Here is a 19,902-nt window from a genome sequence, read left to right as displayed (position 1 = left end):
TCAATGTGCTCGATCAGCCTACAAAACCCCACATCTTCTACAACAGAGAATGGCTGATCATCTAAGGCGATGAATTCCATAATCTTTTGTGTTATGACCTTTGCCTTGACACTATCACTGGGAAACTTCTTTGCCTTTTCAAAAACATCTGCCACAGACGGAGTGCGCGTTCTCGGAGGGGTTTTGCTTTTCTGTGCCGCGTTCCTCTCATATTCAGCATAGCGATCGGAATGTTTGGATTTCAGGTGATAAATTAAACCCGACGTGGAGAAAGTCTTTGCAGACGCATTCCTCTTGAAATTTCGGCATTGCATGTTTTGCAAATCGCTATCCGTGGGTCTTTCTCAGATATACTGAAATACGTCCACACCTCAGACATGTTGCTTCAGACAAGCACGTGCAGGCCGCGGTTTCTGTTTGCGTCATCACAACAAACTGTTTCTTTGCACTTTTGGGCCATTTTCAGACGGACATTTTCAGTGACCGAATATTCGGTGCATCCCTAATATAAACTGATTTGATTGGTTGTGATTTGCAGATCTGTCATATGAGAAGTTCATCAGTAAGACTGTCCATGTAGGAGGAGATTTGCACATCAGCTGTAAATACCCACAATCCCTCAGGAATCACGCCAAGTTTCTCTGCCAGAGGCTGCAACCTGCTGCTTGTGTTTATAAAGAATCTGTTACAGAAAGTAGAAAAGATGTAAATGTGGGGAAATTCTCCCTGTATGATGACAGAACAGAACAAATCTTCACTGTGAGTATTAGAAATGTAATTGAGCAGGATTCTGGTGAATACTGGTGTGGAGCTGAAGCAGCCTGGACATCTGATCATGGATACAAGGTTTATTTCACACAGATCAGACTGACAGTTACTGGTGAGTTTGTAGAGACGTTGTGACACATTGTCTCTTCAGTATTTCTGAAGTTTCACACATACTAAATGTAAAATGTATTGTGTTGCATCTGTACTGCTATCAGTCATTTAATAAATTCACTTACTTCATGTTATTGATTAGTAAATTAAATACTTCACTGCTTTAGATCCACGTGCCCCAGTTTCAACCTTAATACCTACACAACCTTCATCAGCATTGTCATCATCATCATCATCATCTTTGTCATCATCATCATCATCATCATTGTATGAGCCTACTCCAGCTTCTCCTCCAGGAGGTGATTCTGCTCAGATGCACATCACACACACACTATAACCACATGACTTTGGTGAATTTGATTCCTTATGAATGTACAGAATGAATGTAAAAGTGACTGTTTCTCTTCCAGGATTTTCAGCTTCCACTGTGATCACTGTATCTGTAATTTCCCTTTTGATTGGAATTTCAATCCCTTTTGTGATGTTTCAAGGTAAATCACTTTATCAGTTTTGCCCTGTGAAGAATGAAACCAATTTTACCATCATTTCAAATTCACCACCATAAACATTATATAACTTTTATCTGTACACACTGTAACACACACTGTTAAAAAATTAAACAGTAATAACTACTGATTACTTGACCTTTTTGTTTCAGCAGGTTCTATTTGTACTACAGCTTCTTCTTGTAGTCCTTCTGACCAAGAATCAGGAAATGACAAAGGGGTAATTTCTTCATCAGTGTGCATGTAAATTTGGGGTGGATAAAAAGCAAAGTGTGAAAACATGATTATATGTTTCTTCTATTTCTCTTTTCTTTCAGGTTCCTCTTGCAGTGTGTGAATATGAGGGGGAGAAATCTGCTGAAGGTCTGATGTACACAACAGTGATTTATGTGCAGCAATTCCACCAGCTCTAATGATGCAGTTATCAGCATTACACTGCTTTATGTGGATAAATTATTGGATGGAGATTATGTCCATCTTTTTCTTCTTACCCCAAAATCATGACTATTACATGTAGAAACAGCAAATCTTCAATATAATGCAGTGAATACACAGAACAATGAGTTATGTAGTCAATTAATACAGCATTTAACAAAATGTTTGCTCCTCTTAATTATTTAGAAAGCTCAGAGTCCAGAGTTCCTGCCATCTTAGATTGTGTGTCAAATCTTTATGAATATTCCTGATCCTGATATTTCCAAAAGTCTTAGGTCACCTGGTTGTATGTGATTTTTGAGCATTGCAGTCCACATTTAGTCCCAATTTGCCCTTATAATTCCCTCCACTCTTCTGGGAAGATGTTCCACTAGATTTTGGAGTGTGCTTATGGATATTTTTGTTCATCAGCCAGAAGAGTGTTACGAAAGGCAGGTACTGATGTACAGTAGGTGAGGAGACCTGGGGTGCAGTCAGCATTCCAATTAATCCCAAAGGTGTTCAGTGGGGATGAGATCAGAGCTTTATAGCAGGCCACTCAAGATCTTCCTCTCCAAAGCATGTGAACTAGATCTTTAAGGAGCTCACTTTGTGCACAGGGGCATCGCCATGCTGGAACAGGTTTGGTTTTCCAAGTTTAAGTGAATGCAAAATTATATTATAGCGCAGCTAAAGACGTCCTGTACTATTGAGTCCTCCAGCTTTGTGGTAACAGAAAAAGAACGACATATAACAGGAAAGGTCAGGTGACCCAATACTTTTGGCAATATAGTGTATGATGGGGTAGTAGCACAATCAAATGATTAGACTATGTACAAAATTTAATGGGTAGGAAATCCCAAGTTACATTAGAAATTATAGTAAAGAACCTGGTAAGCAGTGGCTTAACAAAGAAAAGAAGGAACAAAATACAGTGAAACCTCGGAGCTCGTGGCCTCAGCGCTCGCGACGTCGCATGCTCGCGACTTTCATTCCGACCGGCGACTCTCATTCAGATCGGCTTGTGAGCAACCGCGAGCTGCTCAAAACGCTAATTGCTGTTAATTTACATAAAAGTATTGTTAAAACAGTCTATTAATTAAGTATTGTGGAGTAAAATAGTGTTATTTACTCATTTAAATCGATTTCGTATAGTGTTCTTTGGGTTTTTACTGGGTTGGAAGGGGAGTATCAAAAGGTCGCGAAAATTCGGTACTTGCGACCGGTCTTGGTCCCTAACCCTCGCGAGCTCCGAGGTTCCACTGTACACACAAAAATAATGGAGTTTTCGATACCTTTGTGTGAACATCTACAGGACGTGATATGATTCTGTCACAGCAACACCCCAGTGAAGAAAGCCCATCAGCTTCTTTTCCACCTTAGATGTTCTAGAGACTTTAAACTGCCCTCCAGGGTGACCGGGAACTTTTACACCTACACAATTGAGATCATCTTGAAAGGAAACATTACAGCTGGGTTTTAGAACAGCACCAAGCAGGACAGAGGGTGGTTCTCCACCAAGTTCTCCAGAGGGTGCTGTGATCAGCTGAGTGTAACATCTGCACTGAGCTCCCTGACTTGCAGTCCATCTACTGCAAGTGGTGCTGGATCAAGTCCAAGAATGTAATGAAGGACCACAGCTATAATAACTATGGACTGTTTTCTTTGTTGCTGTCAGGGAAATGTTATTGCTCCCTAAAAGTCAAAACATACAGTAGACCAGGGATCACCAACCTTTTTGACACTGAGAGGTACTTCTTGGGTACCGACTAATGTGAAGGGCTACCAGTTTGATACACACTTCTGAAATAACAAATTTGCTCAATTTACCTTTAATTATATGTTATTATTAATAATTATTTATATTTATCTATGTCAAACTCAATTGAACAGGGGGCCAAAACTCAAAGCACACTTTAGGTTGTGGGCCGAACAGGATAAACATTTATTGAACACACTTAAACTAAATGTTTTTTTAACATAAACATAAATAAAAACAGACAGGAATATTATTCCAAAATAAATAAACTTAAAATTTAAATAAATATCTCTCCATAAAAAATCTCCTGTCAAAATTATACAAGTTAGAAATATGAACATGCTGCGAAAAACATGCTGTAAATAAAAATTGTGCTTTTAAGTAAACGTTAAAATAACAACAAATCAAAACAATTAGATTTCTTATGCCATTTTATAAAAAATAATTTCAAGCTATAAATAACTTAAAATATTTTGCTCTCCATAAAAATATCTCCTGTCAAACACCAGACGTCTCACAGCTTCATCATGCAGCTCTTCAGAAACGCTCCCTCAGTAAATAACCGGCTGATGAGACTGATCTCCTCTGTTTTCACACCAGCTTCACTTTGTGATTTTGCTCTGGTAAAAAACGTCTGCTGAAATGTCAGATTCTTCTTTAACTCTTCGACTTACTGTATCTTCTGCTCTGCATTCAGGTCTTTCAGCTTCTCCTGATGTTTTGTCTCGTAGTTCCGTCTTGAATTCAATTCCTTAATTACAGCCACATTCGCTCCACAAATCAGACACACGTGTTCACCGGCAGTGTCAGTAAACATCTACTCAAAATCCCATCAGTTTTGAAAGTCTTCGCCACTGTGAGGCGCTGTTTCAAAATAACTGTACAATAGGGTTAAATACATCAACAGAAGCTCGACTTGATTGACGCTGGAATGTTCCCAGGTAGTCTAGCGTTTGGAAAGGCAGCTGAAGCGCTGCATTATGGGATCTGTAGTTTGTGTTATTAGCGCTTCATATCGCTGGGACATTAATAACAATAATAATAGATCTATATCAAATCATCTCTTGGGCCGGATATAACTGTACATGGGCCGGATTTGACACTGATTTTGACACCCCTGATCTATGTGAAGACACTGATCATGTTAATGATTTCCCACAATAATTATCAACAATGATTTAACAAGGTAGGAAACAGATATTTTTAGAAAAGGCTTGCGGGCGACTCATGTGGTCCTTGCGGGCGAACTGGTGCCCGCGGGTCACCACGTTTGTAACCCCTGCAGTAGACAGTGTGGACGAGCTTCTTCCTGCAGGCAATTCAGGCTCTGAACCAGGAGAACACCAAAAGCTACTGACTACAGTCTCTACGTTTTTTTCATTAATAGATTTTAGCATTAAAAATGTTTTTTTGATTGGAAGTATTCTCATTTTTTTGAGATTGAGTGAATTGGTGGGGGTTTTTATAAATGTGAGCCAAAATCATCAACATAAAAAAAATATATACACTAGAAATATATCAGATACAGAAAGTGTCACTGTGTTACACCCCTCGTGTTCAGATGGACAGCAGATAATTTGTTGTTATAAATCAAACAGTCCTGCTCTCTCATTCTGCTGTTAACCACCATGTACTCTATAGGGCAGTAGAAAGTCCCCAGTTACATGGAGTAATAAATATGCTGAGTACTTTAAATGTAATCTTGGAGCACTGAGAGGAAAAATAACACATGGAGGAAAATGCTCACATGCCCTGATATTAAACACTCATACACCTTCTTATGTTTGTTTACACACAGGAACTGACCAAAGGCTGGGTTTTTTTTGTTTGTTTTTTTTGTCATATATCTAAAACCCTTTTTCATGTTTACTGTATGTAGTTCATACATATTTCACACATACACTTCCTGAACAGCTCTTACTCATGAATATAGAAGGGGAAGTGGGTACGACATCAGTTACTGGTTAAGACACTGTTAAAGATGCAGCACATTTACAGAGCAGGACAGAGACAGTAACAGTGTGTAGCAGAACAGGAGCTTTAATATCTTTCTGAAGTGAAGTTTGTTTGGAGATCTGTAAGTGTGACCTCAGGATGAAGATTTTCCTCCTCATCTTCACCTTCTGCCTGATCTCAGGTAAAGAAATGCACTTTATAATAATCCTCACTATCAGCAGCAGTGTTACAAGAAGGAAGGTTTTGATCAGATGAATATTTGGTGTTTTGTTAGATGGAGGAGCCTCCAAGGAAGTAACTGGATATTTAGGAGGAGGAGTCCTTATCAAGTGCAAGTATGATACAGAATACACACAAAACCCAAAATATTTCTGTAAGGGTTCATGGCCAAAGTTGAGCTGTTCTGATCTAATAAAGACAGGAGATAAAAACGTGGGTAACTTCAGGAAGATTCTCACTGTTTGATGACACCAAATCAGCAGAGTTCAGGGTGATGATCAGTGAGAGAACTCACTGTAAAGGACACTGGGACATACCAGTGTGGAGTTGAAAAGATTTTTATGGACATTTACACACCAGTGGAACTAAAAGTAAAGGAAGGTGAGTCTCCAACCACTGCCTTCTGTTTATCTGTCATTAGCAGACGAAAGACCAAGTTTTCACACATATATTTATTCATATTCATTACAAAACTTTATCATTGTAACATATTTTTTACTTTTTACTCTTCTGTTCAAATACTGACATAAAACGTTTCCCTTTTCCTGCCTGAAATATTAATTATATTTCTGTGCATTTTAATTTATTTCCTGATTATATTTAAAACAGCAAATTAAACCAACCTGCAAACAGAACATTCATTCTTCTTTTAGTCACTTCTTGTATTTATTTCAGTTCATGTGCCACTTATCTTTGCAAGACTTTTCATTACAATGTGTGTATCTGAGCATGTTGTCTTTGCTCATTATATAATTTACCTCTTTGCTTAGACACTTCATTATGTTTCTGATTGCTCTGTACTGTTCTGTTTGCCTGATATTTCACTCCTGCCTTTTTTCACCATAAGTTACCTCATTACAGTTGTAATTGTTTGAACATGATTTAAATATTAGTAAAAGATAACACAAGTGAACACAACATGCAGTTTTTAAATGAAGGTTTTTATTATTGAGGAAAATAAAATCCAAAACGACATGGCCCTGTGTGAAAAAGTGTTTGGCCCCTAAACCTAACTGGTTGGGCCGCCATTAGCAGCAACAACTGCTATCAAGCTTTTGCAATAACTTGTGCTGAGTCTGTTACAGCGCTGTGGAGAAATTTTTGTCATCTATGCAGAATTGTTGTAATTCAGCCACATTGGAGAGTTTGTAGAGACATGAAGACACATTGTCTCATCAATAACACATACACTAACTACATTTGGTGAATTTGATCCCTTATAAATGTACAGCAGGTAAATAAAAGTGACTGTTTCTCCTCCAGGATTTTCAGCTTCCACTGTGATCACTGTGTCTGTAATTTTGCTTTTGATTGGAATTTTAATCTCTTTTGTGATTTTACAAAAGAGATGCAATATACAAGGTAAGTCTCTTTATTAGTTTTGCCTTGTGATGAATGGGACCAAATTAATTACTGAAAATTAATGTATTATTAAATTAATTTATGAAGTAATTAATTGTTGAATCAAATAAATGAATTAATGAACACTGAGTTCCTGTGTGTATCATATCCATCTATATGCAGATTTGTGGCTTAAGTTCAAGTTCCACTACAATTCTGAGGGTTTTTATTAATCCACTAAAAACACATTTAGTGCTTGATTTACTGTTTAATCATGTTTAATTTTACTATAATTTCAAATTTACCACCATAAACATTATATAATATCTGCACACACTGTAACACACACTGTTAAAAAATCAAACACTAATAACTACTGATTATTTGACCTCTTGTGTTTCAGCAGGTTCTATTTGTACTACAGCTTCATTTTGTAGTCATTCTGACCAAGATTCAGGAAATGACAAAGGGGTAATTTTCTTCATCAGTGTGCATGTTAATTTGGAGGGGGAAAAAAGCAAAGTGTGAAAACATGAGTATATTTTGATACTGTTTATTTTTCTTTCAGGTTCCTCTTGCAGTGTGTGAATATGAGGGGGAGAAATATGCTGAAGGTCTGATGTACACAACAGTGATTATGTACAGCAATTCCACCAGCTCTAATGATGCAGTTATAAGCATTAAAGATGAGGACTCATGTGAATATACTTGTCAGTTACACTGCTTTATGTGGATAAATTATTGGATGGAGATTATGTCATTTATTTTTCTTCTTACCCCAAAATCATGACTGTTACATGTAGAAACACCAAATCTTCAATAAAATGCAGTGAACACACAAAAACATTAGTTATGTAGTCAATTAATACAGCATTTCACAAAATGTTTGCTTCTCTTCATTATTTAGAAAGCTCCAAGTCCAGAGTTCCTGCCATCTTAGATTTTGTGTCAAATCTTTATGAATATTCCTGGTCCTGATATTTCCAAAATTAAATAATAAATAAATAAAAATAATTCCTGGTCATAAGTAGGGTATGTGATTTTTGAGCATTGCATTTCACATTTAGTCCCAATTTGCCCTTATAATTCCCTCCACTCTTCTGGGAAGATGTTCCACTAGAAGAAGGAACAAAATACACACAAAAATAATTGGAGTGTCCTATACCTTTGTGTGAACATCTACAGGACGTGATATGATTCTGTTACAGCAACACCCCAGTGAAGAAAGCCCATCAGCTTCTTTTCCACCTTAGAGATGATTTTTTAGAGACTTTAAACTTGCTTTCTAGGGTGACCAGGAACTTTTACACCTACACAATTGAGATGATTCTGAAAGGAAACATTACAGCTGGGTTTGGGAACAGTAAAAAAGCCAGACAAGAGGGTGGTTTTCCACCAAGTTCTCGAGAAGGTGGTGTGATCAGCTGAGAGTACCATCTGCACTGAGCTTCCTGACTTGCAGTCCATCTTGTCAGAAAGTTCAGGTTATAGGATCCAAGGCAGATGCAAAAGGAGCAGGGGAGAAAAGCTGTGCAGAGCTGAATCGGGAAGCCGATTCAGGGACTTATAAGTGCCAGAAAATTAGACGCCATATCCGTGCAGCTGGTTGGGAGTGGGCGTTTCCTCGGTGATTGAGGCGGTAATGCCTGAAGTGCTCAAGCGGGCTGACACATCTACTGCAAGTGGTGCTGGACCAAGTCCAAGAATGTAAAGAAGGATCACAGCTATAATAACTATGGACTGTTTTTTCTGTTGTGATCAGGAAATGTTATTGCACGCTAAAGGCCAAAACATACAGTAGACGGTGAGGACGAGCTTCTTCCTGCAGGCAATTCAGGCTCTGAACCAGGAGGACACCAAGGGCTAATGACTACACTCTCCAATTTTTTTTATTAATCTATTTTAGCATTAAAAATGTTTTTTGACCTACGTATATAATTGTTCGGTTGTTTTTTGTTAAATGTTAGCCAAAATCATCAAAATTAAAATAAATAAACATTTGAAATATATCAGTCTGTGTGTGATGAATTTATATAATATACAATTTTCACTTTTTGTATTGAATTACTAAAATAAATCAACTTTTTAATGATATTCTAATTTATTGAGATGCACCTGTATATAGCTGACGTGTTTAGGTCTTTAGATACATCTGTATATAACAGTATTGATGTTGCATATTTCGGATCCAAATACGCTAATGTAATCTAAATTTACGCTACTCCTCAACTACACACAATCCCACACAAAAGACAGAGAAAAGTATTACATAAATCTGAGTTCTGTGTGAGTCTCATAAAAAAAATGGCAAATTAAAATATAAATAAATAAGGAGGTGTTCAGGTCCAACAAGCTCAGCTTCCTGATCAGGTGTTGAGGAACAATGGTGATGAATACTGAGCTGAAATATTAAGTACTGAATCATGACTGGTGGAATTTAACAAATAAAATGTTCAAGCACAAACTTTAAGATTAAACACCACAATTTAATATTATATCAGCATCTATATTACATATTTACAGAATTTACAGATCCCCTTATCTTCAGTGACGTACAGAAGGGCTTTGTACAGATTTACTGTAGATTTAGATACAGCTACAGAAAGTGTCACTGTGTTACACCCCTCGTGTTCAGACGGACAGAAGAGAATTTTTTGGAATAATTCAAACAGTCCTGCTCTCTCATTCTGCTGTTACCCACCTTGTACTCTAGAGGGCAGTAGAAAGTCCATGTGACATAGAGTAAAAATTCTCCTGAGTAAATGTAACCGTGGAGCACTGAGAGGAAAAATAACACATGGAAAATGCTCACATGCCCTGATATTAAACACTCATACACCTTCTTATGATTGATTACATACAGGAACTGACCAAAGGCTGTTTTTTTGTCATATATTTGAAAAACACTTTTATGTTAACAATATGTAGTTCATACATATTTCACACATACACTTCCTGGACAGCTCTTTCTCATGAATATAGAAGGGGAAGTGGGCACAACATCAGTTACTGGTTGTTAGTGTTAAGATGGTTCTCACACTGGTTCACATACATTCTTTGTCTGTTCAGTGTCTATAGAATATTTATGATGTTAGTATGTAAGGTACACAGGGAGCCTTTATCTGGGCTTACACATCTCCGGCTAGTATATCCTCTTGTCTAAACAGGAAACAATTTTAGGTCAGCTTTCTTTCCAATGTGTGTATATATACAGTACAGACCAAAGGTTTGGACACACCTTCTCATTCAAAGAGTTTTCTTTATTTTCATGACTATGAAAATTGTAGAGTCACACTGAAGACATCAAGGGCCATTTGACCAAGAAGGAGAGTGATGGGGTGCTGCGCCAGATGACCTGGCCTCCACAGTCACCGGACCTGAACCCAATCGAGATGGTTTAGGGGTGAGCTGGACCGCAGAGTGAAGGCAAAAGGGCCAACAAGTGCCAAGCATCTCTCGGGGAACTCCTTCAAGACTGTTGGGAGACCATTTCAGGTGACTACCTCTTGAAGCTCATCAAGAAAATGCCAAGAGTGTGCAAAGCAGTAATCAAAGCAAAAGGTGGCTACTTTGAAGAACCTAGAATATGACATTTTCAGTTGTTTCACACTTTTTTGTTATGTATATAATTCCACATGTGTTAATTCATAGTTTTGATGCCTTCAGTGTGAATCTACAATTTTCATAGTCATGAAAATAAAGAAAACTCTTTGAATGAGAAGGTGTGTCCAAACTTTTGGTCTGTACTGTACGTGTCTGTTGCCTGCAAAAAACAAAGAAGAACATTGCTCCATGCTGTGTGCTGTGTGATTCTTCCCTGATATCAGAAAGGCACCACGGGCATCGCAGGTCGCATGGAAAACCTCTCCAAGAATTAAGTTTCGTTTGAGCATGAAAACGAATCTAACACTGGATAAAACAGTTAAAGATGCAGCAAACTTTTTTTTTATCTTCACAAAGTTTTAGTGTCATTAGCAGACAAAATACCAAGTAATCACACTTTATTACTAAACTTTATCATTTTAACATATTCTTTACTTTTTACTCTTCTGTTTAAATACTGACATCAAACATGTTCATATTTTCCTGCCTGAAAAATTAAATTATCTTTCTGTGCATTTAACTTTATTTCCTGATTATATTTAAAACAGAAAATTAAATCCAAACCAACCTGTAAACTGAACTTTAATTTTTCAATCAGTCACTTCTTGTATTTATATAAGTTTTATTACAATGTGTGCTACCTCCTGCTCCACCTCACTGTCATCTCTCCTAAACATCTCCATGTTTCTGCTGGTATGTCATCTGGTCCAACCGACTTTCCACTCTTCTATGTTCAGAATCATGACTGGCGGAATTTACAAAATAAAATATTCAGAAGCTTAAATGCTGAAACACCAAAAAAAGTAATATTATATCAGCTTTTAAATTACATATTTACAGAGTTTAGAAGATCCCCTTATCTGCAGTGACTTACAGAAGGGCTTTGTACAGATACAGATACAGATACAGAAAGTGTCACTGTGTTACACCCCTCATGTTCAAAATTCAAACACAGTCCAGCTCTCACTCATTCCTCTGTTAAACACCTTGTACTCTAGAGGGCAGTAAACAATACACACTGACATTCAGTAAAATATATCCTCAGTAAGTTTAATCCTGGAGCACTAAGATAAAACATTTACTGGCATGTAGTTTTTTTTTTTTAATCTCACATTATTATTAACATTTGATTGTTTGCACACAGAAAAAAAGTTTTTTTGATTGGCTTTTTTAAATGTGAGCCAAAATCATCAAAATTGAAATAAATAAACACTTGAAATATATCAGTCTGTGTGTGATGAATCTATATAATATATGAGTTTCACTTTTTGTATTGAATTAATAAAAACTACTTTTTAATGATATTCTAATTTATTGAGATGCACCTGTATATAGCTGACATGTGTTTAGGTCTTTAGATACATCTGTATATTACAATTTTGATGTTGCATATTTCAGATCCAAATACGCTAATGTAATCTAAATTTACGCTACTCCTCAACTACCCACAATCCCACACAAAAGACAGAGAAAAGTATTACATGAACCAGCAAATCTGAAATCTGATTTCTGTGTGAGTCTCAGAAAAAAATGGCAAATAAAAATATAAATAAATAAGGAGGTGTTCAGGTCCAACAAGCTCAGCTTCCTGATCAGGTGTTGAGGAACAATGGTGATGACTACTGAGCTGAAATATCAAATACTGAATCATGACTGGTGGAATTTAACAAATAAAATGTTTAAGCACAAACTTTAAGCTTAAACACCACAATTTAATATTATATCAGCATCTATATTACATATTTACAGAATTTAGCAGATCCCTTATCTTCAGTGACTTACAGAAGGGCTTTGTAGAGATTTACTGTAGATTTAGATACAGATACAGTAAGTGTCACTGTGTTACACCCCTCGTGTTCAGACGGACAGCAGAGAATTTGTTGTTATAAATCATACACAGTCCTGCGCTCTCTCATTCTGCTGTTAACCACATTGTCCTTTAGAGGGCAGTAGAAAGTCCACAGTGACATGGAGTAATAAATATCTTGAGTAAATGTAATCATGGAGCACTGAGAGGAAAAATAACACATGGAGGAAAATGCTCACATGCCCTGATATTAAACACTCATACACCTTCTTATGTTTGTTTACACACAGGAACTGACCAAAGGCTGTTTTATTTTATTTATTTTTTGATCAGATATATTTTTATGTTTACAGTATGTTGTTCACACATATTTCACACATACACTTCCTGAACAGCTCTTTCTCATGAATATAGAAGGGGAAGTGGGTACGACATCAGTTACTGGTTAAAACAGTTAAAGATGCAGCACATTCACAGAGCAGGACAGAGACAGTAACAGTGTGTAGCAGAACAGGAGCTTTAATATCTTTCTGAAGTGGATTTGGTGTGGAGATCTGTGTGTGTGACCTCAGGATGAAGATCCTCCTCCTCATCTTCACCTTCTGCCTGATCTCAGGTAAAGAAATGCACTTTATAATAATCCTCACTATCAGCAGCAGTGTTACATGAAGGAAGGTTTTGCTCAGATGGATATTTGGTGTTTTGTTAGATGGAGGAGACTCCAAGGAAGTAACAGGATATTCAGGAGGAGGAGTCCTTATCAAGTGCAAGTATGATACAGAATACACACAAAACCTAAAATATTTCTGTAAGGATTCATGGCCAGGCTGTTCTGATCTAATAAAGACAGGAGATAAAAACATGTGGGTAACTTCAGGAAGATTCTCACTGTTTGATGACACCAAATCAGCAGAGTTCAGGGTGATGATCAGAGAGATCACTGTAGAGGACACTGGAACGTATCAGTGTGGAGTTGATATATCTTTGGGAAAGGACATTTACACACCAGTGGAACTAAAAGTAAAGGAAGGTGAGTCTCCAACAACTGCCTTCTGTTTATCTTCACAAAGCCCTAGTGTCATTAGCAGACACAATACCAAGTAATCACACTTCATTACTAAACTTGATCATTTTAACATATTTTTTACTTTTTACTCTTCTGTTGAAATACTGATATTAAACATGTTCCCATTTTCCTGCCTAAAATATTAATCATCTTTCTGTGCATTTAATTTTATTTTCTGACTATATTTAAAACAGCAAATTAAACCAACCTGCAAACTGAACTTTTATTCTTCTTTCAGTCATTTCTTGTATTTATATCAGTTCATTTGCAAGACGTTTCATTACAATGTGTGAATCTGAGCATGTTGTCTTTGCTCATTATATCCTTCACCTTTTTGCTTAGACACTTCATTATGTTTCTGATTGCTCTGTACTGTTCTGTTTGTCTGATATTTCACTCCTGCCTTTTTTTCACCATAAATTACCTCATTACAGTTGTAATTATTTGAACATGATTTTAACATTTTACAGGAAGCTCAGGCTCTAGAGAAGTGAGTGCATATACAGGGGTAGGAATCAGCATTAAGTGCAGATATGAGGATGAATATAAAGACAAACTAAAATCTTTCTGTAAGATCAGAACAAATCAGTGGTGTTTTACTTAAATACCAACAAAACTAAACAGTAAGGGACACTGGAACATACCCGTGTGCTGTTAGTGTGTCTGATGAAATAGAGACCTACAATTTATTGAAGCTGAATGTTAATGTTTAGAAAAATTATAATTTTGTGTTTAAAAAAATGAAACGTTGCTGCCAGATTACTCTGTAAATATACTGTATAAATATCTAGTTTATATACATATAAACTGATCTGTTTGGTTGGGATTTGCAGATCTGTCCTATGAGAAGTCCATCAGTAAGACTGTCCATGTAGGAGGAGATTTGAACATCAGCTGTAAATACCCACAATCCCTCAGGAATCACGCCAAGTTTCTCTGCAAGAGGCTGCAACCTGCTGCTTGTGTTTATAATGAATCTGTTACAGAAAGTAGAAAAGATGTAAATGTGGGGAAATTCTCCCTGTATGATGACAGAACAGAACAAATCTTCACTGTGAGTATTAGAAATGTAACTGAGCAGGATTCTGGTGAATACTGGTGTGGAGCTGAAGCAGCCTGGACATCTGATCATGGATACAAGATTTATTTCACACAGATCAGACTGACAGCCACTGGTGAGTTTGTCTCCACATTGTCTCCATGTCCATCATACAGTTTTTCTGATGCTCCAAACTTGAACATGTAAAATGTATTGTGTTAAATCTGTACTGTTATCAGTCATTTATTAGATTCATTTGTTATTGATTAGTGAATTAAATACTTCACTGCTTTAGATCCACGTGCCCCAGTTTCAACCTCAATACCTACACAACCTTCATCATCATTGTCATCATTATCATCATTATCATCATCATCATCATCATCATCAACATCATCATCATCATCATTATCATCATTATCGTCATCCTCATCATCATCATCATCATTGTATGAGCCTCCTCCAGCTTCTCCTTCAGAAGGTGATTCTGCTCAAATGCACATCACACACACACTATAACTACATGACTTTGGTGAATTTGATCCCTTATGAATGTACAGAATGTACGTAAAAGTGACTGTTTCTCTTCCAGGATTTTCAGCTTCCACTGTGATCACTGTATCTGTAATTCTGTTGTTACTTCTGATTGGAATCTCAGTCCTGCTTGTGATTCTACAGAAAGGACAAAAGATGAAAGGTATAAACACACACACACACACACACACACACACACACACACACACACACACACACAATCAAATGTGTGACTGGTTCATGATCAGGTGGTGCAGCAGGTAGTTTTGCTGCCTCACAGTTCCAGTGTCCAGCATTTAATCTTGAGCTCAGGTTCCTGCTCTACATATCTGATCTCATAAAGGCATACTGGTAGGGGGATGTGTGACGTCCTGTAATGGACTAATTAAAGAATTTACTGGAAATGGATAATAATTAATTTTCCAAACAAACTCAATCAAACATTACAATAACAACAATTATAACATTTTCTGACGAATTGACTGCTGTTTTAAGGAGGTACAGCTGCTTCTCACAGGACTTCTGTCCAAAGTTCAGGGAACAACCAAGAGGTGATTGTCTTTATCACTGAGTTTATTCACTATCAAAGTTTATTACCAAACAAAGAGGGGTAAAAAACCTTTCTATTTCTTTCTATTTCACTTTTCTGTCAGGTTCCTCCTGCTCTCTGTGAGTATGAGGAGATTAAAGACACCAGACGACTTTCTGCCTCAGATACTGGATTTTCCACCATTTACGCTACTCCTCAACTACACACATTTCCTTCTGAGCTTCCTCAAACTGTTTATGCAAACACTGAGTTACCTGCAAGCTCCTGTGATACTACTGTTTATTCTACTGTTAAACCTCCCACAAACCCTCCTGATCAGGACTTTTACTCCACAGCTCAGTTACACTAAAGTCGCTCTGATAGAAACAGCAGAAAGTTTGACGTAGCAACAGTGAGTTTTCAAACCACAACCACCAGCATTAATGATGCAGTACCACAGATTATATTTATATATTCATTTTAGTTGTCAAAAAAATACAATGCAGTCAGTTATGTTGATTCATTTGACTGTTTATGTTTTAATCAGTTTAACTATGAGTAATTTCATCGGAAATGCACTGCTCCGTTTAATCTGTTCTTCTGCTTATTCTTCATCTTCATCATCCCTTCCATCTTCTATCCCCAAAACAGTGTGGAACAAAATCTAGTAATTTTTGCCTGAAAATAAATTTTAGATATAGCTGCGGTATAGCATCACTATTTACCTCAATGGACTAAAGCCCTTCTTCAGTTCTGAGCTAATGTTTATTCTTACGGGTTATTTTTCTCTAAAGTATAGACTCTGTACAGCTACGATTCTGTGACACAATTTGACCTCTAATAATACAGAACATTACTCATTTTGTCATTTCTATCTCAACCAACTGACTCTAAGCACGTCAAGTCGTGTGGTTTTAAAGCGTTAGCTACCGGTATTGTGAGTCACACATATGCATATCATAAGTGTGATAAGAGCAGCAACAACAGGAAGAGGCTTCTTTTTTTATTAGGTGGTTAAAATGCTTTTTGTGTCCAAAATATCTCAGTTGACAGCAGCTGGGGGTCTCAGTTAGCCAGAAATCTGCAAGTAGTATTTAAGGTAAAGATCAGTGTGTTGCTCTGTGGGCTCCACTCTCATACTTGTGGTTTGATGAATATATTTCTACATATTTGTTGTTTCCACTCTGTGTAATTGTGTTCTTGAGGGCCAGAGATGAAAATTACAGCTCTGATAAGGGAACTAGTGTGACTCATACTCAAACTCTAACAAGAGTTTTCTCTACAGTGAGACAAATTGGGCTTGCTCGAGGATCAGGGTTAGGGATATGCGGTATACGGGTACTGAAAAATACTGGTATATATTATATTTCAACCGGTACAATATCATTATTTTGCTGAGTTAGGTATTTCATACGCTGCTCTTCCAAATATTACCTGTAGGCGGCAGTGCTTCCCAAATTACTTCGAAACCGTTAGAAGACTGAAAAGATATGCATATGCACATTAATTGTGGTACTTCAGTTGCAGTATTTTTCTTCAAAGTCCAAATGTAATCTATGATCATGATATTTTGTTTGCACTATGTGTTTGCAGTTTGTTTCAGTTAATTTTATATATAAATATATATATATATATATATATATATATATATATATATATATATATATATATATATATATATATATATATATATATTCAACAGCAAAATGTAATTTAGGTTTAAGGTATTAAGATATGAATCTATTTTTCTTATCATTTTTCCAATAAAATTGTTTTCAATTCAATTCAATCTTTTGAGGCTGGTTATTTGTCACTTATGGTATTGATTTAGCAATGCTGCTGAGGTATTACATTCTGGTATCGTACCAAAGCTAAAATTATGGTATGGAACCTCTGCAATCTGATGCAGAGACAGACTCAGGAATGATGAAAAATCCATATTTTATTAAAATGTCCATGAAACACAAAAAGGGAAAGCAGGTAAAATAAACACTAACAATTCAGGTTCCAAAACTCAAAAGGGATAAAAAGAACTCCTCAGGAAAAAGATTCCAGACTACAAAAACAAAGTCTCTCTCAGATTGAAACAAATGCAAACACAAAGATTTACCTGGGAAACAGGATGCTTAAAAAACAAACTCAGGAAATGGACAGAACAAACAAGCCAGCCGTGAACCCAGCAGATACACTTAAATCCTAGACTCATTCACCAGGAGAGAATGGAGCACTTCAATATTCAATAGACCTTAAGTATCCAATACAAGACTTATGTAGACTGCTGACTTTCTCGCCCAGCCGTCAAGTCCTACAGAGAATGCCCTAAATGTGAAAGTTATGTAATGAAGAGAATAGACTATTGGGAATAATTGAATTCATATTAATGTTAAAAATATTAAATTCACTGGTTCTGAGTGTTTATACCATTAGAGAAGGCCTTGAAGGTCCCGATTTTTAACTATAGAATCTATTAAAAAGAACTTTGCAGAACTTTAGCTTTATATATTAAATAAGTCAGAGGTGACAATGATAAGGAGTAAAAGTCCCTGAAGAAGAGACCAGTCTCAAAATGGGAACCTGTGATCTTCTGAATGACACCAGGGAAGGGGATCTTGATTCCCAAAATCAATTTCAGTTTATTTTAACCGCATAAACACTGGGTTGAGAAGTGTGTTTTACATTTCTGACAACAAAGAGTCAAGTCAAGAAGCTTTTATTGTAATTTCAACAATATATATATATATATATATATATATATGATGCTGTATACAGTGAAATCAGACAATGTTTCTCCAGAAACCCTGGTGCTACATAAAACAACATAGAGCTACACAACACAACATAGAGCTACATACAGAACGCAGAGCTAAGAATTAAAATGTGTTGTCCTAGCCACATAAAGTGCATCGTGTGCAGCCTGGTGCAAACAGTGCAAAACAAAGACAGTGCAAAGAATGACATGCACCAGCAAATCTGAGTTCTGTGTGAGTCTCAGAAAATAGCAAATAAAAACATAAAGAAATATAAAGAAATAAGGAGGTGTTGTAACAGTAAATAACAGTAATATCTACTGATTATTTGACCTCTTGTGTTTCAGCAGGTTCTATTTGTACTACAGTTTCTTTTTCTAGGCATTCTGATCAAGAATCAGGAAATGACAAAGGGGTAATTATCTTCATCAGTGTGCATGTTCATTTGGGGGAAAAAAAGATAAGTGTGAAATAGTGAGTATATGTTTTATTTCTCTTTTCTTTCAGGTTCTTCTTCCAGTGTGTGACTGTGAGGGTAAATCTACTGAAGGTCTGATGTACACAACAGTGATTATGTACAGCAATTCCACCAGCTCTAATGAGGATTAAGGATGAAGAATCATGTGAATATTCTTCAGTCAGTTACACTGCAGTAATTGAATAGATTTTTGGATGGAGATTGTCATGTCTTTTTCTTCTTACCCCAAAATCATGACTGTTACATGTAGAAACACCAAATCTTCTAGAAAACGCAGTGAATACACAGCAAAATTAGTTACAGTAGTCAATACAGCATTTGACGAAATGTTTGCTTCTCTTTATTATTTAGAAATCTCTATGCCCAAGGGGAAAGAAGACCCTCCAGCGTGCTATCAGCATTCTGTCTTGAAGCCAGCATCTCTGATGGTATGGAGGTGCATAAGTGCATACTGTATGGGAAGCTTGCATGTTTTGGAAGGGTCTATGAATGCTGAAAGGTATATAAAGGTTTTAGAGCAAAATATTCTCCCCTCCAGATGACATCTATTTCAGGGAAAGCCTTGTGTATAACAGCAGGACAATGCAAAACCACATACTGCAGCTATTACAACAGCATGGCCTCGTAGCCTGCAGTCCAGATCTTTCACCTGTAAAGAACATTTGGGTGCATCATTGAACGGAAAATGCACCAAAGACGACTAAACTGTTCAGCAGCTGGAAACCGATGTCAGGCAAGAATGGGACCAAATTCCAACAGCAAAACTTCAGAAACTCATGACCTCAATGCCCATACGTCATCAATCTGTTTTCAAAAGAAGAGGAGATGCTACACCATGTTAAACATGCCCCCGGTGCCAACTTTTTTAAAAACCTGTAGCAGGAATCAAATTAGAATCGAGCTCATTTTGTGCATAAAAGTGTCAAATTTATCAGTTTAAACATTTGGTATGTTCTTTATGTTCTATTGTGAAAGGAAAATTGGCTCAGGTGATTTGAAAGTTTTTCAGTTATTTTTGTTTCTGT

At 36.7% G+C, this 19,902-nt stretch overlaps 1 protein-coding gene and 1 long non-coding RNA gene across 8 annotated transcripts in view; both read left to right on the top strand.

Moving 5' to 3' along the window:
- LOC124387485 (polymeric immunoglobulin receptor-like) overlaps nucleotides 1-19,255 on the top strand; it is a 117,270-nt gene extending 98,015 nt beyond the window's left edge. The window contains exons 10-17 of one of the 3 annotated variants that reach the window (XM_046851896.1): nucleotides 539-880; nucleotides 1,047-1,178; nucleotides 15,182-15,286; nucleotides 15,619-15,674; nucleotides 15,777-15,792; nucleotides 18,747-18,814; nucleotides 18,907-19,022; nucleotides 19,229-19,255. In XM_046851896.1, the coding sequence (XP_046707852.1) occupies nucleotides 539-880; nucleotides 1,047-1,178; nucleotides 15,182-15,286; nucleotides 15,619-15,674; nucleotides 15,777-15,792; nucleotides 18,747-18,814; nucleotides 18,907-19,008 (821 nt within the window). In that variant the 3' untranslated portion in view covers nucleotides 19,009-19,022; nucleotides 19,229-19,255. Of the gene's footprint in view, nucleotides 1-538; nucleotides 881-1,046; nucleotides 1,179-1,289; nucleotides 1,371-1,537; nucleotides 1,606-1,702; nucleotides 2,263-15,181; nucleotides 15,287-15,618; nucleotides 15,675-15,776; nucleotides 15,793-18,746; nucleotides 18,815-18,906; nucleotides 19,023-19,228 lie in introns of those variants that run through there. The other 2 variants (XM_046851912.1, XM_046851904.1) reach the window with 2 other exon arrangements.
- LOC124387842 lies at nucleotides 4,302-7,905 on the top strand. 5 transcript variants are annotated; one of them, XR_006926254.1, is made up of 5 exons: nucleotides 4,302-5,695; nucleotides 5,789-5,849; nucleotides 5,932-7,095; nucleotides 7,478-7,545; nucleotides 7,643-7,905. It is a non-coding gene; the product is annotated as an uncharacterized LOC124387842 (long non-coding RNA). The 5 variants fall into 5 exon arrangements; XR_006926252.1 differs by having other exon boundaries at nucleotides 5,789-6,114; nucleotides 6,997-7,095; nucleotides 7,481-7,545; XR_006926250.1 differs by having other exon boundaries at nucleotides 5,789-6,114; nucleotides 6,997-7,095.
- Nucleotides 19,256-19,902: the final 647 nt, after the last annotated feature.

The sequence above is a fragment of the Silurus meridionalis genome, chromosome 1, assembly GCF_014805685.1.
Source record: "Silurus meridionalis isolate SWU-2019-XX chromosome 1, ASM1480568v1, whole genome shotgun sequence".
Taxonomy (NCBI): domain Eukaryota; kingdom Metazoa; phylum Chordata; class Actinopteri; order Siluriformes; family Siluridae; genus Silurus; species Silurus meridionalis.
Note: the sequence above shows the minus strand (reverse complement) of the source record. Positions and strands in the feature narration are given on the sequence as shown.